General features: G+C 42.7%; 2 protein-coding genes and 1 long non-coding RNA gene across 4 annotated transcripts; 1 reads left to right on the top strand and 2 right to left on the bottom strand.

The window, feature by feature from the left end:
* Positions 1 to 6,673: 6,673 nt before the first annotated feature.
* Positions 6,674 to 7,017, bottom strand: LOC311040620 (mitochondrial pyruvate carrier 1-like; the record flags this gene model as incomplete). The annotated part of the gene is made up of 1 exon (XM_084050949.1): positions 6,674 to 7,017. Exon 1 carries the CDS (start codon positions 7,007 to 7,009, stop codon positions 6,674 to 6,676), a length of 336 nt encoding a protein of 111 aa, XP_083907075.1. The 5' UTR covers positions 7,010 to 7,017.
* Positions 7,018 to 11,218: 4,201 nt separating this feature from the next.
* On the bottom strand, positions 11,219 to 12,364 carry LOC311040871 (3-hydroxyisobutyryl-CoA hydrolase, mitochondrial-like; the record flags this gene model as incomplete). The annotated part of the gene is made up of 1 exon (XM_084051242.1): positions 11,219 to 12,364. One exon carries the CDS (start codon positions 12,362 to 12,364, stop codon positions 11,219 to 11,221), a length of 1,146 nt encoding a protein of 381 aa, XP_083907368.1.
* A 9,809-nt stretch (positions 12,365 to 22,173) lies between these two features.
* Positions 22,174 to 26,058, top strand: LOC311040737. Of its 2 annotated transcripts, XR_014600297.1 has the most exons (6): positions 22,174 to 22,225; positions 22,458 to 22,523; positions 22,605 to 22,672; positions 22,914 to 23,011; positions 25,602 to 25,807; positions 25,888 to 26,058. It is a non-coding gene; the product is annotated as an uncharacterized lncRNA (long non-coding RNA). The 2 variants fall into 2 exon arrangements; XR_014600298.1 differs by lacking the exon at positions 22,458 to 22,523 and having other exon boundaries at positions 22,188 to 22,225.
* The last annotated feature ends 32 nt before the right edge of the window (positions 26,059 to 26,090 follow it).

Genomic DNA, 26,090 nt, shown 5'->3' with positions numbered 1-26,090 from the left:
CAACATTTATAGACCATCTTTCTTGTTTATGAGAATACGAAATTACAGTTTTTTCACATTATTTGAGTAACCTTACAATGATCTTGTTGCCCTGCCTTTAAAGGACACCTACTTTATTGTAGATTTGCCAATTGTTTCCCACAGTATGTTGTCCTTGACATTCCAATCATACCTGTGGAATTGACTTCGGACACACACACACACACACACACACACACACACACACACACACACACACACACACACACACACACACACACACACACACACACACACACACACACACACACACACACAGAGCATACCTTTCATGTCAGTAATCATTTTGTAAAGGTTAGGTGTCAAGCATTTAAAGTGATGGTTACAATATCTCATCATGTATGGCATGGCATGAGTTTACGGCCTGTCTCGTATAAACGTCACTGCATCCACACCCCTGGTAGTGCTAGGTCAACAACCGGGCGCAACACATCTAATGGCTCTCCCACACCGATACATTCATGTATTGTTAATGTTGTAGTTGTAGAGGGAAGCAGGGGAGTGCTACGCAACAAAGCATTTTAGTCTGGGAACTCCGGAATTCTCAGACTGTCGCTCAGAATCATCGATTACTTTTTCGAGTGATCGAATAATCGAGAACCATGGCTTAATTTTTGTTTTTGTTTTTATAGTTTTATATATATCAATATATCAAAAACACAATGTGGGAAAAGAAATCGGAGATAAATGTATTTTTATAAATCTGATCACGTTAGACCGGATGGGCTGGAATTTGTTTAGATCACGTGATTTCCAGGTGTATTCTTCTTCGGGAGTCCCAGGATCAGTCACAGGTTGCGGAGAGCGCCCTCAATCGTAATCACTGAAAACACCAAATGACATCTATGGAGGTCAATGGCATTCAAGCGTTGGATTTGAAATGACTTCTATGGATGTCAATGGCAGTCAATGCTGAAAAATGTTAATAGATTTTTTATCATCGACTAAATCGATCAATCTGATTAATGACTTAAGCTCTAATTCATGCTTTGTTGTGTGCACAAATATGGAAAATAGCTGATCTACGAGCTCATAACGTGTCACGATGTGACACGTTGTGAGTTTGTAGACTGGCTATTTCCCGTATTGTTTTCAAACGCATTTTCCCCCAAAAATGTATTATTCAAATTGATTATTTTTTCAGTTATCAAGTCCATCTGTCCATCCTATCCCCTGAACATTTTCAGGCCAAATAGAGTAAGTGGCTCTCAAAGTGGGGTCCGGGGACCGCAAGGGCTCCGCGGGGGGGTGTTTAATCACTTTAACCCTATTTTATACATTGGCTACCAAATAATGACCAATCAACAAGCTCACTAAATGTAGCATTGCGGCACGTTGTGAGCTTGTAGATCTGCTATTTTTTTTTTTATGTGGAACAATGTAAACTTTGTTTTTAAACACACATCGTCTCTTATGGGAGTCCCTGCCTCAACAGATGTGAGTCCGCGGCCAAATACATTATAAATGTGGGTGTCCTTGACATGAAAATGTTTGAGAACCACTGGAATAAGACAGCCACAAGGCCTCTGCTATGCCCCCTTCCCGTATTCCACTTGCGATGGAACTTGTAACTCCCTTTATAATATATCATCACAATGCCGACCAATTAGCAGATTATTGGAGGCGTGAGCTGGAGAATTCTATAATACCCAGCCAATTACCGCTTTTCAATAACCGCTGCCTGGGAGTCCCCGCATACACACTTAACTGCAGAAGGGGATACATTCTGTGTGCGTGGACAATGACTTGAAATCAATGGCCTGTTTGTTCAGTATCGCCGATTAGACTGTCGGCCTGTGTGTGCGCGACGCGTGTGCAGGCGCGCGCATTTGTGTGTTCTGTGTAAATTGAGTTGATTTCTTTCTTCCATTGTGGTGGAACAAGTGAGCTAACGGACAAAGAAAAATCATAATGAGGTGTCAATTTGAGGATGGTGTGGACCCAAATGCAGACACGGTAGACCAGCGGAAGGTCAACAGACTTTACCTGGAAATAATTGGCAGGTGCAGAGCAGTTATAGGCAGGCAGCGGTACAAAACTGAATAGTCAATCCAGCAGGCAAAAGTACAAAGATGGAAGGAAGAAAAAACGAGAGAAAGGCTAGGTTGAAGTCAATACGACGGGCAAAAGCACAAAGACGATAGGCTGGAGGCCAAAACAGAGAGAAGGCAAGGTCGAGGTCAATCCAAAAGTACAAAAATGGCAGGCAGAAGGCAGAAACAGGGAGAAAGCTAGGTCTGGTAACAAATAGGTCAAAACACAGCAGACTCTGGAGAATACGAGGCTTGGGTTTAGACAATCTGGCACTGGAGGCAAGTAACAGCAGGACTTAAATACAGGCCTGATTGCAAATGCCTGACAGCTGTGGCAACAGCCAGGGGTAGGTCACATGACAGAACTGGAAGGAAACTGGGAGACACAAGGGTAAAACTGGCGGGAAACCGAGGGACACATGCTATAAACAAAAGCACATGTGGACCAAAACAATGATGACAGCAAACAGCTGACAAGACAAACCGGGGAGAAACACACAGGGAAAACAAAACAAAAGCACAGAGAAATAATGAGCCGTCTGAGTAAAATGGAGAGGATTTGAGGACATCTATAGGCTGAACTTCGCTGAAGTACAATGTTTCCTTTCCAAGTATCGACCAGGGTGTTTGTTTGTGTTCAGCTCCAGATCAACATGCCCAACAACCCCACACCTGTGTTTCCAAGTCATGTTTGTGCTCCAGTGGTCGTCAGTTGGCAAGATGATCATCGGATATTTTAGGTATACTGTGTCAAGATTATTCCTTGTGATATGTCTAATGTTTAAGATGAAGGTCTATTTGGCCTTCTTTGTCGATTGACCAATAAGATGATCTGTTCTTGATTGATTTTCACTCATGACAGTGTTCGATGGCTTGCATTGTTGCTTGTTATTTCACAGTCATGTAACTAAAGTACTAGCGTTTGCACAACTGCAAACCTTAGTAATTTAGTAGTTAATAAGCAGGCCAGCTGTCTAGCAACATGCAATACTTGGCTGCATGTTTTCTTTTCAATCATCCGTATGGCACCTGGTGTATTATAATTTCTTGTGCGGGGTTAGAGTTGTCAATGGTGACAGCGAGAGTTCAAATCACCTCATCCAGATTCTTCTCACTGAGTATGTTATGCACACAATACTCAGCTTACTGTAAATAATCAAATTTAGTTAGCCAACGAACGCTGTATTTCTGTGTTCCAAGGCTTCTACCAATTATTATTCAGTGGCAGAAGATATTCTTGGACATTGAGAAAAACACACCCGAGGCCCAGCGTTATACTTACTGGGGGTTTGACATAATCCCCCCACCCCCCTTAATTTCTTCATCTTTTGAAAGTCATCATAATCTTCACGATCTTCCTCATCATCTTATCAATCATCTTCTGTGCTTGGACCCTGTTGTTTGCAGCTCGCAGCTACAGTATATTTATCTTCTTTCATTTTATCAAGATGCTTGTTAAATGTACATTGCTGTGATTGCTGCAGAGAGAAATATCTTTTTAATGTTTTGGCAGGTGCTACTGTATTTGAGGACAAGAAAAGCCTCCTTGAGCTCCACTTCTATTCCGCAGTAATGTTTTTTTTCTTCTTTTTTTTCAATCCAACGACCCAAAGGTTCATAAACTCCACGATGAGTGGAAGAGAGTGGGAGAATCAGGGAGTTTTTTATCCTGCTTCATCAAGCCAGAACACCTGTTTAAAGCCCCTATATAGTGTACTTTGTTGGCCGTTAGCCACCGTGGGTCTATACTTGGTCACATGCTTTTTTCCCTACACCAAATCTCTGCCGAAACAACATATCACTGATGCGTGGTGAGCTTGTGGATCTGCTATTTTCGCCTATTATGACATGCCTAGAATAGGGACGCTAGGGTTCATGTGGTTAACACCAAGGGGTCGGAATCTGTCTGGGCCGCATGTAAAGTTGCTCAACCTAAAATCGACAGAGATCTTGATATGCTTTTTGTTGGCTCTGAGGCCTTATCCATCCGGGACCAACTAGGGAAGTTGCGCCTTTGCATTGACTTTGTATGTAATCGCACCCGCTCAAACACATAGTTTATCTTGCAGTGATAAAATCTGCACAGCAAATGCGGTAGGCAGCCTATACAGCTTGACCCAAGCCAGGGAAGGCTACTGGCTGCTTGTAGGTTCATCTATATATTGTTTTATTAAGGAAGATCAATGTATTCTGGTATCAATCTAGTGCATACTGTATTCTGCTCCTCCTCCGATGCCACGGGCATCCCAGGAGCACACATTCATACAATACATGCAGTACATACTGTATAGTAGGTAGCCAGTCTGGGAAAATGGACAATGATATCACACAGAGGCTGTTAACATTCCACCATTCTAATGTTCTAATGCAGGATGGGGAAACTCTCTCTTTCTCACTCTCTCTCTCTCTCTCTCTGAACTACTGTAGTAAACCTCCCGGTGCAGAAATGCATATTTATTATTATGCAAATGACCAATAAGCTGATAAGCATATTTGGATGTTTTTTAATAAACGGCTAACAGGCTTAACCAAATGAGCCTAGAAGCCACGCTGTCATTAGACCCCCTCTTTTTTTCTTTTCTTTTTTACAAGCATAGATTATCAACTACAATGAAACTTTGACGAGCTGGCATATCAGTCTGGACATCTGCGTGTTCCATTTCTGCATGACTGACCAGTAGCTACCGGTACAGGAGCATGATAGGAACGTTACAATTGGTTAGTAGTGTAGATCCCACGAGCTGGATGGACAGCTTGTGCCTGATTGGCTAGTTTTGGTCCATAACCCAAGTGTGGGCAGCAGTCACACTTTACTATGTGTCATGTACTGTAGTTTGACAGAGTGCGAGAGGTCATTAAAGGAAATGTATTTGCTTGGGCACAACTGAAGACTTTTTATAATAATTGGCAATTCTGATCTCTACTATCTCTACCCCTGCTCACTTTAAAATTGCCTTTAAACATGACAGACCAGCAAAAAAGAAAAAGAAAGAACATTTATATATTTTTAAGGGGCTTCACCATTGCAGTCATTTTCCTGTCCCACTCCCAATTTTCCTTCTTCCCTTTGACCCCAGCATTCCCCTATTTCAGGGCGAACATTCGCCAAAAATAGCAGATTTACAAACTCTCAACACATTGCAACGTGACAAGTTGTGAGCTTGTAGATTGGCTATATTTGCCCATATTATTTGGTGTAGACGTAGACATAGACCCCTTAACAGATGACGTCACACTGATAAGAACCAGTATGCGTGCAACCAGTATGTGCTCAATGAAATCCATTCTATCAGGTCTCGCCAGGACGCGCCTCACTAGCCAACACACAAGAGGGGGTTGGGCTGTGCTGAAACCAACGCACCCCAAAACAACAGGTTGAGAATTGATTGCGTCAAACAATCACCAGTCTCAATGTTGGTAAACAAAGAATTGGTCTATATCTCCTTGTCTTCCCCTTTCTATTGTTCCATTTGCCTGGAACTTGTTGAGTTGTATGATTTCCCCGCCTTGGCTGCCTGTCTGTCCGGGGCTAATCCTGCAAAACACTGGACCAATCAGTGGTACATTTCCCGTGCACACTGGCAGTAAGCCATGGACGTACCTCCAGGCATTTTCTTTCTTTTTTTTTTTCATCTCTTTTTTTTCTCCCACATTTTGTGTTTGTTTTTATATTCTTCTTTTAATTTATTTTTTATCCAATTTCATCCCTAATTTAGCAATGCCAATTATATCATCCCCCCATTTGTGTGTTGTCACTACTGTTGTATCCTACCGACTTACCTGCCAGTGAGGAGCCCCCACCGTGAGGCCGTAAACTCCACGCCGTAAGCTTTCGTCCTACTCCTCCCGCACAACACTCCCTGCTGACAGGTGCCGCCCCAGCCCCTAGGAATACGTGCAGTGATATCACCCTCCCCGCCCGGGTTACCAACCCCGACCCACGGGGCCATTGTGTTCGTATACACCACGGTGGATTCGAACCCGAACCCCATCAGTTTTTATATATTTACATTTTAATTCCATAATGGAAGAGAATGACGGTCAGATCAGACTGAAACCTTGCTCAAACATGGAGTTATATGTCACAGATGACTGATCACATGAAGCCAGAGATGGCTTCCATGTGGATCTCAGAGTTGCTCTGCTGTTTAAGCTTCACCCAGCTGATGGCTGCTCAGATGGTCATGATGAGCGCACAGGGGGGATAAGTTAGCTGGGTTGGATCAGGGACACTTCAACACATATTACTGGGCGGGCCGGGAAGCCAAGTGATTCAGACAGCTTCAAAGCTTTCATTTCAAGGACCCGAGTTAAATATGCATTAGGCCACGGACCGACCCCCAATTGATACGATTTTGTGTGTATCTCTGGGACCAGTCTACACTGTAAAATCCTTAACTCAGAGTTAGAGATATGTAACTCTCCTCAGGAACCCCTGGGGGTCCCAGATCCTACGTTGACAAACAGCATTGCAGATGAAGATGATCACGTAAGATGTTTAGGTGCACTTGTTTTGGTGTCTAGGTTGAGGTGGATGTTGTAGTCACAGGGTCCCCTCACTGCGTTGCTGGTTCCCACAATAGTGCACGGGAGCACTAGGCTTATGAAGAAGATGCCATTTTCTTCTCCATGTTGTATCTGATCAGCCGACTCCCCTGCATGAGCTGTGCCGCCTCATTGGTGAAATGGCAAGCAAATAACAGCCAATTGCGGGGCTGCACCATGTAGGCAAAGCGCATGAAGAGCAGCGAATAACAGCTCAGAGCAAAGGTCATTCTGCCACTGATGATTTCAGGGCTCTTCTTGCTATCTGCGATGGCTGCTATTGGAAGACCCCAGTTAGCTACTGGACCCCAGAAATGTGTGCTCATCAAATATCCCCTGAATTCTTTGCTCTTCAGGTGATTGACAGCGTTCCGTGCAAGAGCTCCCGCCATGTTTTAGGTTGGTGAGACTGTGAGTTTAAATCAATATTTGTGGCAGTATATTGTGTGAAACACAGAATTCAGTTTAGACTGTTGGTATGTATGACGACAGCGACGACTATCTTCTCAAACAAGTGTTTATCACTGTCTCTGCTTTAGCGATTGCTCTTCTACGCTGTGAGGGCTAGATCCGTTACTTTTTATACATTTCTTGCTGAGATGTGGATTTCCATATTTGGGCCCTGCAGTGGAAGACATCCATATTTGGATCGGAGGATTCACATTGCTTCCGAGTAGGCGGGTGCCCGCAGGTACGGCATTGGGTACACTTAACGGGTACAACTGGTATTGTATAACCGGGTGGGGCAAGCATTCCCAACTTGCATCGTGCTTCGATTTACATTGTTCCCTGAGTAGATGGGCACCGGTCTAGTATTCTTTAATGTAGTTATTTTAAATGTTACTCACATTACAAACATTACATCTCTATTAAGTTGAAGTCTCTGTTTGTTTTCTTTTATGTGCCACCACCTCAGGTGGGATTGGGCTGAAACTCTCCATAGCAGTTTGTTATCAGGGTGCAGTACCTTAGTCCGACAGCGCATTCCTCCGACAGCGCAGCGCTCCGACGTTTCCATACTAAACCCGAACCAAACCCGCACCCTAACCCTAACCGCACGCGGATGCCACATAGTCGGAGAAAAGGTCTGTCGGATTAACGCATGCCTCCCTTGTTATCATACAGGGGAAAGGTCATAGGCCTTTTTTGCCAACACCGTGGCTTATGCAAGAGGCTAGCTGCTTATGGAATGGTTTTTGTGTGTCCATAGCTGATCTTGGACAAATCAGCAAATTGATGGACAAATCAGTCCGACTTTGTATACATGCTGCCAGTAGTCCAGTAAGTCACATATCGTTGCTGTCGGGCAGAAACCTCCAATCTCCATGTTCTAACCTCTGTGTTTTTCGTAAATTAACTCCCTACTTTATCATACTATAGCGTCACACAAAAGCATCAAGAGTAGCAGATCTGCAAGCTCGAAAGCGCCGCGAAACGCGGCACGTTTTGAGCTTGTAGATCTGCTACTTTTGCTATTTTTTTATTTGAATCCTGAAAAGTACATAGAGGTTTCCACCCGACAGAGACGATATGTTTTTTACTTTCGAAATGTCATCTTCAAATGTATAATCAAAGTCAATGCTGGGGCTCAAATCGGCTGAAACCGTGCCCCAAATTCACATGTCATACTGTAGATTATGTCATAGACTACTGACGTCACAGATGACTGACATCACAGGCTGGTCACGAAGTTTGTGATGCACTTTGGAGCCGAGTCAGAAATCTAAATTGGAGCCACACCATTCATGTGGATATGAAAAAGCACATGATTTATTTTTTGTTGGTACATTTTCCTCTATAACAACTCTTCATTGTCAGTTGTGCCTGTGTTACTGTTACGGCTCGTTCCTCCTCACCTTCACATTCACACGCTGAGCGCCCCCTCCCCCCTCACCGACTACTCCTCGGCTCAACTCAGCGCACCTGTCTTCCATTCTACAATCTGCACGTCACTCCCCGCCAGAGCTTAACCTGTCAACACGTACGGTAAAGTACAGTTATTGTTAAAGGGTCTACACCATGAATTTGAACTTTTTCTTCATTTTTGTGTGTTTTTGGTCTCCCCCACCTCTCTTCTGTTCCAACAAATACCCGACTTCGAGCATGCAGGCTTTCATAGGCTATCTGTGTTTTTTATGTAAATTGGTCTGAAAACAGTCCGTCAGATTTGTTCCCCCACCCTACGTCACGTCTGGGAACAATTCCTCCCATTTTTCAGTTCTAACCAACAAAAAAAATCCCATTTTTTTAAAAAATTTTCTTATTTTATTTTTTTACTTTTTCCACACAGAACCAGGACATAACATGCATACAAACTGGCTCAATAGTGCCCCGTGCCAAACAGGACAATGTGGTATTGCAGGTGAAAGTGCTTTATAAGCCAGAGAGAAGTTAGTTGGAATGAGTATATCTGAGGCTTGATTTAGGCTCAAACCTTTTGAAAAACGTTTGAGGGACATAAACAATATGATATCAAATATTATTATTATTTTTTAAATTCATGGTGTAGCTCCTTTAAGTTGTAGAGCAAGTTTACTGTTACGCTTTACACAGCTATTTTGCCAAGCTGTTCAACTTCACGCAGTTGCAGCTCCAGCCTTCTGTTGATCTCCTGTGGTGGTTATTTTCACTAACCCTGCCTCTCCTCTCCTCCAGTATTCCGGATGAGTGCCAAGCTGAGTTGTGCCAACCTGCGGAGCCACCAACCCACACCAACTCCGCCTCCAAAAAGACTTTCAATAAATACGCCCTCGGGCTTCACCTAACCTACATCTCCTCTTTGCTGTGCGCTTGGGTCACACACACCGGTCATAACAGTTACCGCCTCATCTGCTTGTTCAACTCTGATAAATTGTTCATCTGTTGAGAAGTTAAGTAACAGTCTGCAGAGAAGAAAGAACATATTGGACATTTAACGGTCATTATGGAGATATCTGACACGGCATTACACAGGTTTCACAGATGGATTGTGTTTTCTAAGATGTTAATATGGTACAGTCTGTCTATTGGCATAGTTGAGGTCTATTGTTTACAGCTGGAGTGTTGCTTGGGGTCAGGTATTCTGCTGTAGCTATAAAGGGGTCAAATGCTACCTTGTTATCGATATCGTAAGATAAAGTGTTTACACCGTTTTTGATTCTTACAGTGTATTAACCAATTTTGTTGGGGACCCCCTGACACCCCCTTAATGACCCCTGGGGGTCCCCAGACTCCACTTTGAGAACCACTGTACTACACACACTACTATACAGACCTAAATGACTGACATACTACATCATGGTAAACACACTCAGTGCAGCATACAATGAATGACACTGATATATTTCACATCAACAGTCATCAGCCACAGGAAATATAACAATGCTGTTGGGCGGAAACCTTATATCACCATGTTACGTATGTTTAAAAAAAAAATACCATACTTTGTCATACAACAGTGTCACACAAAATGAGTCTGTGGTTTTTATAAATGTATTGAACTAATGAAAAGTAGGCCTATTAATAAGAGCTTGTGACTATAATATAGTCACAAGCTGTGTTCCAGTCACCTGTGTTCCAATGGATTCAATGTAGTCATTATATTATAATGACTTCATTGAATCCAGTAGAACACAGGTTCTTTTTTTCCATTTCCTGAAAAGTAACCGTTTTGGACATACAAGGTTTCCACCCGACAGTGACGATAAAGCAGTGAGATCATGTTTGCCATCAAGCTTTGCTTTCAATTCAGTACTACTGTAGTTGTGTCCCAAATCCAGGGGCTACGTACTAAGGCTGCAGCCTGTAACACAACAGTAATTACAGTACAGCGGTGAGTGTTTTTTCTTTGCTCTCATGTTGCTGCTCCTATGGTTGATGTGAAAAGGGTTCTAGGAAGTAGGCTTTCCTGAAGTGTGCATTAGATGCAGCCTTCGAATTGGGGAAAAGTAGAGTATCATTTTGAAGGGTGCTTTTGATGTAATCGCTGCTGTGATGTAATCAGCCTTCAAATGCAGCTTTTGAAGTGTGTGACCCCTGAGTTAGGATACAGCTAACGTCTAAATCCAAGGCAGATTCGCACAGTTACTCTTCTTAAGAAACTACAATATGTCCTCCAAGGTTATTTCGGGTTGGAACGGGATCAAACTGGTTTATCACATTTGACCAGTGTGATAGAATATGAACAGGAGATGTCCGCATGCTCTGAAAAATACTTAAACATTACAGCAACTTGGTGTGGTTAGGGACCATGGAGATCTGCAAACAGCGACTGTTCTCACGTCAGTACCTTATGTCTGATTGAAGGTTTGTGAATTAAGCTGCTCAGCTCTCCATGCTATTGTGTTAACGTTTCCTCATCACTGGAATCTGTTATGTCCTTCACAGATGCTCATCAGTTTCACGGGAATTCTTTACTCACTTACTGAATATTCTAACTGTGACAGATGTTGCTCTTGGCTGCTTGGTGCATCATAGACAGGTTAATGTGAATTTGAACCCCTTCACATTTTGGATAACACCACATCTGTAATTAAAAGAAGTGAAGAGCTGTTTTGAGAAGGTATTGTGGTGACAGACAGATTGATGGATTGCTGTGGCGACAGGGACGTGGTGTTTGGTGTTCAGAGATGAAGGTCTTTGTCTCCCAGAGAGGAGAAGCACTGTTCCACACTGACATCTGTCACGTCCCGCAGAGAAGACGGCTTCCATCTGGGACTGTGGTCCTTATCGATCAGCACAGCCCTGACTCCTTCATAGAAGTCACTGCCCCTCATGCACGCCTGACTGAGTCTGTATTCCATCTTCAGGACATCCTGAAGACTGAGGGAGGCTCCAGCTTGCAGCTGTTTGAAGGTGATCTTCAGAGATGTGGGAGACATCTTGGACAGGGTCTCAATCGAACGCGAAGCGAATGCGGAACTGGAATCTGTGTTCAGGTTGTGAAAGATTTCCTCAACACTTCTGGCAGAGAACAGCCTGTTTATGTTGTGTACCTGCTGTGCCAGGACAAAAGGCTTGTCAGCGTCCAGACTGCTCTGGTAAGTGTCCAGTAGACTAGAGACATCTTCAGCTGAAGGAGATTTCAGTTCCACTAGATCCCTCTCCAGGTCTGGTATCTTGTGTGACTCCACAAAGTGATTTGCCACCCCTGCTCTCTGAACATCTCGTCCTTTCAGTCGGAAGCCTGTCAGGGCCAAAAACAGCCCCAGCTTCCCTTGTAGCCTGGGCAGGAAGTAGCCTCCTCCCACATCAGGGAACAGCCCGATGGTAGTCTCTGGCATGGCGAAGAGAGTCTTCTCCGTTGCAACACGAAACTGTCCATGCACAGACAGACCCACACCCCCTCCCATAGTTATTCCATCAATAAGGGCAATGTAAGGTTTCTCATAACTACCGATAGCGTTGTTGAGAATGTACTCTTCACGGAAGAAGTCCTGAGCTAGGGGAGCACCGACCTTCCCCGCTTCTGTCACCGCTCTAATGTCTCCTCCAGCGCAGAATGCTTTACCCCCTGCTCCTTTGATGATCACTATGTCTGTCTCACTGTCTGACTCCCATCTCATCAGCTGGGGGTAGATGAGTCGGATCATGTCTAGGTTCAGGGCGTTCAGGGCTCTGGGTCTGTTCAGAGTGATGACTCCAGCACAACCCACTCTCTGCAGCAGAACCTCTGGAACCGTCTGGCTGGACATCATGTGTCCTTGAATTCCTTTCCATCTGCAGATGGCCCCGAGTCCGTAATAAGTCTTTAAAATTGTGGATGACATGTTTAATCTCACAGTAGTTATCTGTCCACTGCCTGCAGCAGCCTGCTCACTCAAGGTTGAACCTTTGCTCCCTGCTTAATGTTTACTTCCTGTGGGCAGGCGGGCTGGAAGTGTGTCCAGATGTCTGACATCACACGACTGATGTCATAGTACTGAGGTCAAGGATGATGACGTCATCAACTGGCCTACATACGTAATGTGTGCCTATTTCTCCCACCCAGGCAACGTAGGGTACCCTGGCTAGTATTTCCTTATATTCTTCTCTAACTATAAATCCAAGAATCTGTGGAGACGAGGCCAAGGCCTGATTTTTGCTGATGCCGGGCATGTCTAGTCAGTCATGAAAACTGACTAGTCACCTCAGTTTAGTGAGAAGGGAGAAGCTATTTATTTTGTGTCCGCTGGCTTGAGTAGCCTACAGTACTTGATATCTACAGACAACATTCAACTGAATACACACAAGACACATTAAAGACAGAAGCGTAAACATTTGGAGTACATGTAGTTTGCCTGTTGTAACATGCCCACAGCTGAAGTTCATTCAACAAGCTTTGTTGACCTACTTCTGATGTTGCCTTGCATCAAAGAAATATGCTGCATTTCTGTGCATTTCTGTAAACTGCATAAAAATATTTGACAAGCAACCTATCTGGTATCATGGATTTGTTTTTCAAGCTGTTGTGTTGGCAATAACTATACTTTTGGTTTGTGAAGTTGAGATGACAACATCATGACTCAGAGGTTAGTGGGAGTTATATGTAAAATGCAGTATTATGATCATTTACTATCATCTCAGTGTGTATCTGCTCTCTGAAAAGCTGTGGGTTGCAGATGATAGTGAGAACTGCTTCACTTTGAAACACATTTTTACAAAGTTGCTTTTAATGTTGTATCCTCTTGATATCTCTCCTAGTCTAATTTTACATTTTATTATTATATTCTATTAAGCAAGGATTTGTATGTTCCTCTTCCTCTGTTTGGCCCTCCTTCATGGTGCTCCTATTTTTATGTCACTTTATTCATACACCTTGCTTTAATCTATCCCTTAAGCTGTTCAGCTCTGGTATAATTGTATTTATTTTTGTGTGCAAAGCACTTTGTAACTTTGTCTTTGAAAATTACTTTTGGAAAAAAATAATGTATATGTATTATTAATTAAGCAAGAATTGGTTTGTGTGTATCCCTGGGTATGGACTGGTATTGCTGTAATATCCTATCGAATCATTATCGTGAGCCCGTTATCGTGTATCGTATCATGAAATTGTGACATCCCTAATAAACACTGTTCTTTATTTCTTTTTCAGGTGTATCGAAACATACCCTGCACACGCCATTCCTTACTTCACCATGCAGCACATGTACATCTAAGCGCACGCACGCACGCACGCACGCACGCACGCACGCACGCACGCAGCAAAATACAGGAAAGTACTCACACACACTCAAAACCAGCCCCCACTCTATCACTCACATGCAGATGTACACGTGCCACATGCACACAGAAATCCCACTCTATTACCTGAGTACCACACACACACACACACACACACACACACACACACACACACACACACACACACACACACACACACACACACGTACTGTGGTCACGGGCAGTCCCTCGCCATCCCGCTGCTCATCTCTATTCCCTCCGCTGTCCAGTCCAGTCCAGGTCGGGCCACCTGGAGAGTGGAGGCAGGCTGGAAACTGTCCGCTCAGCTTACCATCATCCTCCTGCAGCAGACCTGCCGGGTCACAACTCCCCTTCCTTCCGAGCGCTTCGGCGCCGGGCCTTGATTGATCTCGCCTGGCACCGCGGAGGGACGGTGAAGAAAGCGGAGTAACTCCGCAGTAACCCCACAGACGCCAAAGCTAGATTGGCTTTAGCCCATTCAATCCGGGAACGCATCTGTGTCATTTTTGATTTTAGCTATTTAACCATTCTTTTGGCTATTCAAAAATAGCAGCTATACAAGCTCATAGCCCGGCATCAAGTGCCGCGCTCCGAGTTTGTAGATCTGCTATTTTTTAAAATTCTTGAACATTTGTGTAAAACTTAAAATTATTATTTGAAAGCAAACATTTGTAACCTCACTACTTTGCTTCTGGAGGTCCCTGGAACAAAATATTTTTCAAGTGTTCACTTTAAAAAATATATATTTAAAGATTTGCTAAAAAAAAAAAGATTTAAAACAAATAGCAGATCTACAAGCTCATGTGAGGCGTGCTATGAGCTTATCTGCTATTTTCTAATAGCCAAAGAAATCTAAAATGACTGAGATGCTTTCCCGGATTGAATGGCTTAAGATTGCAATCAGGAATGGGTTCCGTTTCCACACTGTGATTGATCGATGCGTTGAGCTTCACGAGGAAGTATTTGGGGTTTGTATACGTTAGGCCACCTGAAAACCCCCCTCAACCCCCACTAACTCCACCTCTGACACGCTCTCACACACACACACACACACACACACACACACACACACACACACACACACACACACACACGCACGTGGGATTCATGCATGCAACCGGTATAGGGTTAATCATGGTCGGGCCCAAGGTTTGGCCCCACGGAGTAGCATGGGTTTCAGTATCTTACATCGAAAGCCCCCCTTCAAGCCAAGTGCGAGAAAGTGCCCTAGCCTGTCGTCGGTGATAAGAGAGACTGGCAAACCACCAGACTCTCTGGTAAGCCAACGCTTCCAGCCAGATGAGTCTTTTTTTTTTCTTTTCTGAAAAGAAAATGCAGTCCTGGCAAGAGGATTGAAAGCCGTTGCCCAGCTCATATAGCAGCGACCACTTAACCCCCTTATAGCTTGTAGATCTGCTATTTTCTGTGAAGGTTTTCCCCCAGAATACGAATGCTGGGGTTTAAGTGGTTAACAGAGCTCCTTGAACCATTAGATAGTCAGGGGCTGACAGTAAGATGAATTTTCCACTGGTCCACCTGGCCAGTGGTTTAACCCATTCAATATCTGCAAAAATAGCAGATATACAAGCTCATAGCGCGGCACAGAGTGCCGTGCTATGAGCTTGTAGATCTGCTGTTTTTGAAAAATCTTGAAAATGTGTGCAAATCTTTTAATAAATATTTTTTTAAGCGAAAATTTGTACAGAAATCTTAGTTTCTGGGGGTCCCTGGAACAAAATATTTTACAAATATTCGCTTTAAAAATATATATATTCAAAGAGTTGCACAAATGTTCACTATTTTTCAAAAATAGCAGATCTACAAGCTCATAGTGAGGCTATGCGCTTGTATATCTGCTATTTCTGAATAGCCAAAGAAATCTAAAATGACAGAGATACGTTTCCCGGATTGAAGGGGTTAAAAATCCCTGGGCTGTACCATTGTAACCATTGCCCCGAGAACATAACATTTGACTCAGCAAATGTTGGTACCGTAGCAGAACAGCTGTTACTATTCTTCAGATAAGGAAAAATAATAAGCGCGCTCATCCACTCTTTGTATAGCGTTGTCAGATCTCACTACTGTAAAAGTGTGATTTGTAATTTATGTTAAGTCATGAACCGGACAACAGGTGCAATTTGCCTGCTAACTATCTCTGGTGCAGTAGCAGAAGAGCTGCAGGGGGAGTTTCAAGGGAGGACATTCTAGGAATATTAGGTTATGTTTGGGTTTATTGTGTCAATAAATATTGGAAGTAAGTGCACCCACCTATCCGACACACACTCCCCAAAAATGTAAGGCAGAACTTGGCTCAGTGTGCCAAGCTTTTATGTGGATGAATGAGTGGAGAAACTGCTTGATCACTGCTATAAGCTTGGACCCAGGCATCTGTGTCGCTCATTTTTGTCATCTCACAATGTTATGTGAACTTTCGTACTTTAAGATTCACGGAGCTGACAAAGCTGTCTTTTGAAGGGGCTTGAGGGCGATGTGTATTTTAAGCCCCACACAATTATCCAATTGCAGTAGAGGAGGAGAGTTGCTACTGTAGGTAAATATCTGTAATGACGATAACGGCATGCAGTCGGAAAAGCATCATGGTTGCAGCTGCAATGCCATTTCTGCTACACCTGAGGTAGAAGAAATTAGGTAAGCTCAAAATGAGGTAATAGTTGCTCCGAACAGGCATGGTATTGTTCCACCCAGCAATGCCGGGAGCCAAGCACTTTGGCCAGTATGAGCACGCGCCTCAAAAGGCCACGCCCTGAACAGGCACTGCTCTAGTAATCTAGCAATATTTTTTATAATGCACTGTTGGACACAATAGAGCAGTAGGAGGATTTATTTAATGGACCCTATATGGACATGCGCGTGGACTGGCGTCTATTGTGTACATGCAGTCGGCCAATTATATTTAGTGCAATATGTAATGTCAGCAAACACTCTTTAGTATTAACCCTAGACCTGCAGTATCGTGATCATATTACAGCAATGTGTGTGCATCTCTTGAGGTTTCATGAGCTGTTTGACTATGGCCCATTGAGGGCACTTATCAGGTAGAACAATTAACGAGAGGTTGTTATGCCAGCATTTGTATTTCCTTTTGCCATTGTACACCCACGCAATGAACCCCCAACTGACACAGCTGTGGAAAAAAACAACTCAGCTGTACCAACAGCAACAACAACAAGCGAATTTGATGGGAAGCCTTTTCCCCTGCAACAGAATTGTGAGCTTCAAAGTCAAATCCACAAGGAGATGTGAGTAGTGTTCTTGGAATCACATAGGTGTAGCAGAGGAGCCCTGCCCTGCCTCCACCAAATATCTCACTCATCATCATGAGTGGCAGACATTTGGTTTCCCATGTGAGACGACCGGGTCTGAATCCAGGTGGTATACATTGGACGTTCGTCCGGATCGGGCTCTCCGATTGGTGGGGAGGTCGAAGTGTGGTGGATGAAGCACAAGAAGCACAATAGCCCTGCCTGAAATCCAGAAGCCGTGTTGATTGATTGAATGATTGATTGAATAATTTATTAATAGTCAAAAGTTATGCTAAAAGCCCTAGGGGCCCATTGTACTCAATTCACAATAAGACATACAATCAGGGCTTAATCTCTAGCTTAATCTCTGGTAACTGCCTGCTGCGCTTTTGAAAATTTAAGGTGCTCCGTCACCTCAAATGCACATACAATACGTTTTTATTTTAGGTCATTTATTATGAATTCAACTTTCACATTTTCCCTCAATGTCCCTATCTGCAATGGAAAAGGACCGTGGATGAAATGAAACCGAGGTACGTTCGTAAATCTCCACATTTTAAACACTTTATCATTCGCTGTTAGGAAAATGGTTGCGCCCGTGAGCCGGGTGATCTGACTCCTATTCTCACTACGTTAGTTGCAAAAGCCCCGCCTCCCCCTCATGTCAAAGTAGTTGTCAATGTTTACAACTTGATGAGAGGCCATTCTATTCTTATGGACCCCAAGAGAGAGAGAGAGAAAAAATACTTTTAAGAGCTCCGGCATCTAATAATTTACAAATTAAGCACTGCATACAATTCATGCAATACAATATATCGGTAAAAGGTCCAGTAGCACCAAAAGGTATATTTACAAAAAAATGAGGGGTGGGGGCGGCAGGTAGAGGATGCTACTACCTATGTGTTCGTTCCAAGGTGTTCTAATAAGCCCAATTGTATTTTGAGGTTCAGCCATTCTTATACAGTAGATTAGTTTTAAGTTTGGGTAGGGAGTCGAGATCTTTAATGTCTTTCGGTAAGGCATTCCACATTTTGGTGGCAGCATAATAGAATGCTTGTTTCCCTATGTTTGCAGTCCGTGCAGCAGCGTTTTCTCACGTGGCCACTTTCAGTCCATTCCAGGTTCAAAGCAACAAAGTTCCACTCTATTTTTCTTTTTCTTCCCTGTTGTACACTGAATCACAACACACAATTGCAAATCTCGATGAATTACGATCGCCAGCCATTTAGGTGTCATGACTAATATCAGACACCGTCATCACGGGGAACGGATAGAGACGTGATCTGGGATATGATTCAAAGGCTTTTTAGAGCACACGGGAGAGTGCTGTGCAACCGCGTTTGGGCCGGCTGTGAATCACTGCGCCTCATTGCCTCATGAAAACACTCCGACATATTTACACACATCACAGTGAGACTTTCTGCCGGAGTGCTTTTGGCAGCTTTATACTCTTTGTTGTGTGCCGAGGTCGCACACCTAAAATTGCAGATCTGCAAGCTCACAACACATTGCAGAGTGACTGCAGATCTGCATAGCTGTTCTTGGAGATCTGCTATGGTGCACAACACCGGCGCACAAATAAGTATAAATCAGAAGTAACTGTGTGCGTAAGTGTGTGGCAGAGTTTAAATTGTGAGAGATGGTATAGGACGAAATATTTCCATATCTGTGTGTAGAATGTGGGTAGTGATGTGTGTGTCTACTTTTTAAGGTGTGAAAGTAGGGCTGCATATTGCCAACTTCTTCGATTCATTTAATAATCGAGACCAGGGCACGAATTTCATGGCTGCCACGATGGCCATGGCTCTCGTTGCCCCTCTGTTTGGCCTTGTGCCCCTCGAAGAAGTAGATGCCCCACGGACACAGTGGCTTTGATGGCCTGCCCCTCCTGATTTCACCATTTTCTCCTCAGCACTGTCTGTGGTTGAGGATGAGATTCTAAATTATTATTGGACAACATCAGTGAAACGGCGCGGCGCAAATAACCATTTGGTAGGTTTGATTTCGAGGCTGATATGAATCGCATACAGCTTAAAATACAGCAATTAGGGACCAAAAAAAGTCACCAATCAACTCTAAATTGCCTGAAACGTACTCCTAACAGGTTTTCGGGGGGACGATTTTGGCCTCCACACTTAGTGTTTTTTTTCGGATTTAACTTTCGTTTCGGTAGTGACCAACTTTCGTTTCGATGAAAGTTTTTTAACCCATTAAGACCTGGGAAGCATCTGTGTCATTTTTTGATTTGAGCTAAAAAGCATTATTTTACACTTTGGCTATTCAAAAATAGCAGATATACTTACATTTAGAAAGAATCAGATATATACTCAAAGACAAACTGAAAGATTTTGAAAAGATTTGGAAGCCTTTAGTCTCCTTTCTTAACACATTGGCTGCCAATGAACATCTGCGTTCATTTGCGCAAAAGCCCGCACGCTGCCAAGAACGCAGATCTGCGTTCTTTCAAAAAAAAAAAAATCAAAATATTTTTTTTTTTTTTTTTTTTTTTTGACCCAAAGACCAAGGAGATATGATTTTCCGAAGATTTAGACTCCCAGACACTTCCTTGTAACTTAAAACTTAAAAATTCTGTATCTCGGCTCCTAAGTACTTTTTTTTTCTCATTGAAAAAGTCTGGCAGTCTACTGTAGGAAAAAAAAAAAAAGATGGCAGCCAATGTGTTAAAGGTTGAAAGGCTATTCCTTGTGGATGACCCGTGTCGCATGTCATTTGGGGCAGCACTTCTGGGGAGGGGGAAGGGAGGCCGGGGTGTGGGGGGGGGGTCCTTTTGTTTTTCCTTAAGTTTGAGTGTATTCTTTTCATTTTACCTGTCTATTTTGTGTATATGTCTTTGTTTTGTTTTGTTTTAAAAAGGAAGGAAGCAATCCATGTATATGAACAGAAATGTATAATTTAATAATAATAATAATTAATTAAGCCTGTGCTTCACAATAAAAAATATTTGAAACAAAAATAGCAGATATACAAGCAAAAATCGAGAAAATGTGTGCAAATCTTTTAATATATATACAGTATATATTTGTCATGGTTCATGGTTCAAACCAGGAACTTTTGTTTTGTTTTGTTGCCGGCTCTAATTCTTCACTGAAGGAAGGGCGTGCAAGAGAACTGATTTAACAGGAGCCATGGTTCAGTGATAAGTCATGACTTGAAGAGCAGAAACTGTGAAGACAGTTTGTTTAAATCCATCTTTTGTAAGATATCTTCACTCTACATGTAGATCTGAGAAGGCCAATTAATGTTGTCACATTCATCTTCCATGTGTCAGTGGTCCAGGGGAAAAGTCGGTGTATTGTAACCAGAAGGTTCATGGTTAAAACCAGGGATGAGCTTTTTTTTGTTCCACTTAAAAGCATTTTGCATTCCACTTCAAACATGTTGCATTTTTGTTGTGTTCCACAAAAAAAAGTGCATTCCCCTTCAAACATGTGGGGTTCCACTTAACACATTACTGAGTCATGGTCTAATGATTTGACTCTCAGAACAGAAATTCCATGTTCAAGCCTCATCTAGATAGCAACATATTGAGTGAATCAATGTTGAAATATGGTTAGGCACAAATTTAGAATTCATGTTGACACCTAACATTGAAATTGTACAGAAAGCGCTACTATTGTTAAACATTGGATTTTTTTCAACCACAACTGACTCTAAATCAATGTTCATAACAAAGATTTGTGTTTAAAAAAGTATTAAGAAATTTCAAGATTCTTCAAAATGTGAATTAAGTATTTGTAGGATTTGAACCTAGGATCTATGGATCATGCAGAAAGTGTCTTTACACAATGAACTGTTGAACCTATTACTCATCAGCAGCCAAATGGTTTCCATTGTGCTCCAAACTGCCCCAACAAACAACGATATATAAAAACTATAATAAATTCAACTGCATATCTGGATATATTTTGTTTGTATTGTTGTTTGTTAGTTAAAGTAGGAAGAAAACAGGTTCAGAGTAGGCAGCATGGTATAGGTCACTGTGTTAAGACAACTACACGATCCGAAGATCGTGGTTCAAATCCACCTGTTCTTTACTCTGACATATGTTTTGAACACTAACATCCAGAAACTACACTTAAAAGCATTAAAAGAAACGTGTGTAAATGTGTGGAGGTGCCGTAGGGCAGCGGATGGTTGGTGGACACCTCTGTGGTCTTTGGCAAATAGGGCCACAAGGCGACCAGGGCCACAGGTTCAATTCCCGTCTCCGCAAGCAAGGCCACATGTTCAAATCCAGCCTAGGGAGGCACCGAAGCCAATACTCATGGATATACTCATTACAGTGGGGTGGGGTGGGGGGAGCAGTGACGCTCCTCGTTGTTTCCACACAGTAACTTTGGGGGGTCATGGCAACAAAAATAACACCCACTTGACCTTTTATATAACCACCAGGGACGTGCAGAGGGATTTGGAGAGGCAGGGGCTGGAATTTCAAATGGGCATTTATTTTTTTTACGAAGAAATACCATACTTGTAGGCCCGAAACCCCGACAAATCCAAAAATCATTGCGTGCTTAATGTCCTCAAAGTTACTCACCCAACAAGCTTTGAACTGAGCAGATTGGACCTTCCGTTCCAGAGATGATCTTGAAAATGGACACTTTCGACGGTTTTCGATCTCCGATTATCTATTGAGTTTTGGCCATTGTCGCACGTTTTTCTTTAATAACACGGGCTAGGAAGGTTGGACGGCGACAAACTAGAAACCTGAGGAAAGTTCACTTTGAGCTTTTTTTCCAGTCTGGAGAGGACGCTTTTTTTACTGACAGGTAAAAGGGCAGGGGCTCGAGCCCCCTTTCATGTCTCTGTGGTCACATACCTGATAACAACGGTAACAATGTCAATTAGAAAAAAACTATTGAGACAGCATGTAGCAACTCATAATGTAATAACGGCTCATAATGTAATAATGGTTCATAATGTAATAATTTAAATGTAATAAAAACTCATAATGTAATAATCAGCTCATAATGTAATAAAAGAATTAGCGCATAACGTAATAACAGATTTTTCTATAATGTAATGTGGGAATCTAGGTGACTGGTGCACCCACTGCACCTGACCACCATGACCAGGAAGTATAAAAGCCAGCTCCTCCCAGTAGAGAGCCATTTGTCTCTGCTGTAGGCAGCATGGTTCATGCAGGGAGAAGGAGAACACATGGTAGGCCAAAAACTGAACCTTGTAGATCTGCTACTTTGTGCGACCCTTTTGTTTGTTGTAGCTCATGCTAATGTTTAGCTTATTGTTTGAGCACATGTTACTACTGGCTTTTGTTTGTTTGGTTGCCTATTTTCTGTTGAGCACATGGAGGCTTCCCATGCTCTTTAGCACTTTAATTTAGCCAACAGCATTGTGTTTTATTATCTTTTAATGCATTTATTTATTATTTCAGTTTTACAAATGAAGTGACCTCCTGGTGGTGTCTGTTCTGTTCTGTCTGCCCTACCTGGAGACACGGGTAAAGCAGTATCTTATGCATTGCCTTTTTGTGGATTTTAATGTATTTTAGTTTGTAACATCACTGTCTTCTTTTATACAGCAGCTCTGGTGTTGAGGTTGCCCCCTCGCCTTGGCCTTATATTGTGTGCACCGTTACTGCAACACAAAGTAGGTTTTAAGCTGTTTTGTTCTTTTAATGATTTGAATATAATGTTTTATAGTGTGATACTAGGGCTGGCAACTAATGCGTTTTGTTTGTCTCCTTAAAGGGACCACACCAGCCACTGTTTTCCACTGTTAATTTACTCTTTTTGTTTTGTTTGTTTGAGCCATCTAGCCAAGGTACACTGTAGGCATAGGTTTTAACATTTATCCATATTGGCATATTTTAACTGTTTCTCTGTTACAGTTTAATTCATGTAACCCTGTTCAAGGCCGGGTCCGCCCTGCTGCACACGGCTCTCCTCTCAGCTTGGGACTGCACTGGGGACCCCTTTGGTTTTATTGGTGTGTATTCATATAACCTGGCACTGCATGTTTTGTATTTGAGTTTTGTATTTATATTGCATGATTTCTTTGAGGCCTGTCCCCTTTTCTTTTCCCCTAGTTATTTTGGTATTCACTGTGTGCACCCGCCCTTCCTTATAATGTGAGAGGTAACTGTTAGATTGCCATTTTAATACTAAATACCTTGCCTTAAATACCTTAATTGTCGTGCTAGTTTGTAATAGACAGTGATGTGTTTTGTAATTTTATGGTAATAAAGTTGTTATATTTTTCCACAAACTGCCTCTAGTAAAATAATTGTTCCTGTTTAAGGGAAGTTGAACAGAATAAGGTTTAAGGGTTCCTCCTGCCCCCTCCACAAGCGGGAGGTGGCGTAGTCAGGCATATTACAGTGGTACTACTCAGTTACTACAGTAATAATGTGTTACATTATAAATCTCACGTGGCCGCTTATAATGTAATAAAAGTTCATAATGTAATAATGTCTCATATTGTTGAGAAAAGTAAAGTGTTACATCATAATAATCATTATCAGTATCATGGTCAGTATCAGTATCATGGTCAGTATCATGGTCAGTATCATGGTCAGTATCATGGTCAGTATCATGGTCAGTATCATGGTGAGTATCATGGTCAGTACCATGGTCAGTACCATGGTGAGTACCATGGTCAGTATCAGTATCATGGTCGGTATCATGGTCGGTATCATGGTCAGTATCATGATCAGTATCATGGTCTGTATCATGGTCAGTTTCATGGTCACAATGATACTGGCCATGATGCCGACCATAATTAACCATGATACTGGCCATGATACTGGCCATGATACCGACCATGATACTGGCCTTGATACTGACATTAAACTGACCATGATACTGACACGATACTAACCATGATACGTATATGATACTGACATTATATTGACATGATACTGACCATGATACTGACCATGATACTGACATTAAACTGGCCATGATACTAACCATGATACTGACCATGATACTGACATTAAACTGACCATAATACTGTCATGATACTGACCATGATACTGACCATGATACTGACCATGATGCTGACATTCTACAGACCATGATACTGACCATGATACGTACATAATACTGACATTATACCGACCATGATACTGACCATCATACTTGCCAGGAAACAACAATTTGAACCGTTATTGTCTCCGCCAGGCCGAAAGGCATGGCTAGAGAGTATGTTTTACCCCTGTCTGTCCGTCCGTCCGTCCGTGTGTCTGTTAGCCCGGCCGCTGCGAAACTGTGCACACACACTCCCTGGATGCCAAAGCCGAACATCTGCCCCAAAATGTTCAGATTGTCCTGTTATAGCGCCACCAGGAGGCCGATTTGTGCAAAACACATTTTTGGATATCACTCCTATCACTCATTTTGTCCAAACTTCACGCAAATCGGTACACAGTATCTATATAGTCATGTGATCAACACGGGTCTCTCCGATTTTTATATTCTATCCTGATTGGCTAAGATTGGCTTCCAAAGTTTGCAGGATTGGTTCGTTTTGAACAAAATGCCTCAAATCATCAACGCAGTGTGCGATTGCCGTGAAATTTTGCGCACACCTTCCCACTAGGCCGAGGAAGAAATGGCACCCTTTTCACATTGGCCTGTTATAGCGCCACAAGCAGGTCTAATTTAGCAAAACACATTTTTGGAACAAAATGCCTCAAATCATGAATGCAGTGTCCGATTGAAAGGCCTAAGAAGACATAGCACCCTTTTCACATTGGCCTATTATAGCGCCACCAGGAGGCCACAATAACCTCCCTGACCTGGTGGAGACCTGTGCTCCGGGGAGCACTTTTTCTGGTTACATTATGCAGTGTTATTACATTATGAGTGGCTACGCAAGATTCTTAATGTAACACATTATTACATTATGGGCTCATGATTTTATTACATTATGAGCTGATTATTACATTATGAGCTTTTATTACATTTAGTTTATTACATTATGAGCTTTTATTACATTTAGTTTATTACATTATGAGCTTTTATTACATTTTGTTTATTACATTATGAGCCGTTATTACATTATGAGTTGCTGTAGCAACTCATAATGTAATAACTGCTCATAATGTAATACATTTACAGTAATAAACCGGGCTAACGGTGCCAGAGATTAGCTGTTCACAGACGGACGGACGGACGGACAGGGGTAAAACATACTCTCTCGCCATGCCTTTCGGCCTGGCTGAGACAATAACGGCTCAAATTGTTGTTTCCTGGCAAGTATGATGGTTAGTATCATGGTCGGTATAATGTCAATATCATGTATCATGGTCTGTAGAATGTCAGTTTCATGGTCAGTATCATGGTCAGTTTAATGTCAGAATCATGGTCAGTATCATGGTCGGTATCATGGCCAGTATCATGGTTAATTATGGTCAGTATCATGGTCAGTATCATGGTGACCATGAAACTGACCATGGTACTGACCATGATACTGATACTGACCATGATACTGACCATGGTACTGACCATGGTACTGATACTGACCATGATACTGACCATGGTATGGACCATGATACTGATACTGACCATACTAGCGGCCAGGCATCAGTGAATCAGGCACGGAAGCAGCTATTCACCTAGAAGGGCAGAACAATTGATGGACTCCCCCCAACACGAGCTGCACTGATTCAACATACAAAGAGGGCAGCCTACCAAGCTGGCCACTGCTGGGGACAGGCGATGGTTGCAGCCCCTGAACTCCCATCCCCAGGTGAATGGGGGTGGAAGAGGAAGGAGACAGGTGAATGTAAATAATTTAATCCACTTCTTTACACTTGTAAACCTGTGATCTGACAATAAAGCTGATTCTAATTTTGACAGGAGGATGGGAAGTGCACTGGACCACACAGAAGCGAGCCTGGCCTGTCGGGAACTCTTCCGCTGTGGTTGCAAAAAGGGATGCAGTGGACAATGCAGATGTGTTAAGACAGCACTTCAGTGTACTGCCCTTTGCTACTGTGGTGGACTGTGCAACTAACATTGTGTAGATTATCTGGCTTTATTGAATAGACCCCTTAAGAACC

This window comes from Gymnoscopelus microlampas, assembly GCF_963454915.1.
Source record: "Gymnoscopelus microlampas genome assembly, chromosome: 24".
NCBI classification, from domain to species: domain Eukaryota; kingdom Metazoa; phylum Chordata; class Actinopteri; order Myctophiformes; family Myctophidae; genus Gymnoscopelus; species Gymnoscopelus microlampas.
Note: the sequence above shows the minus strand (reverse complement) of the source record. Positions and strands in the feature narration are given on the sequence as shown.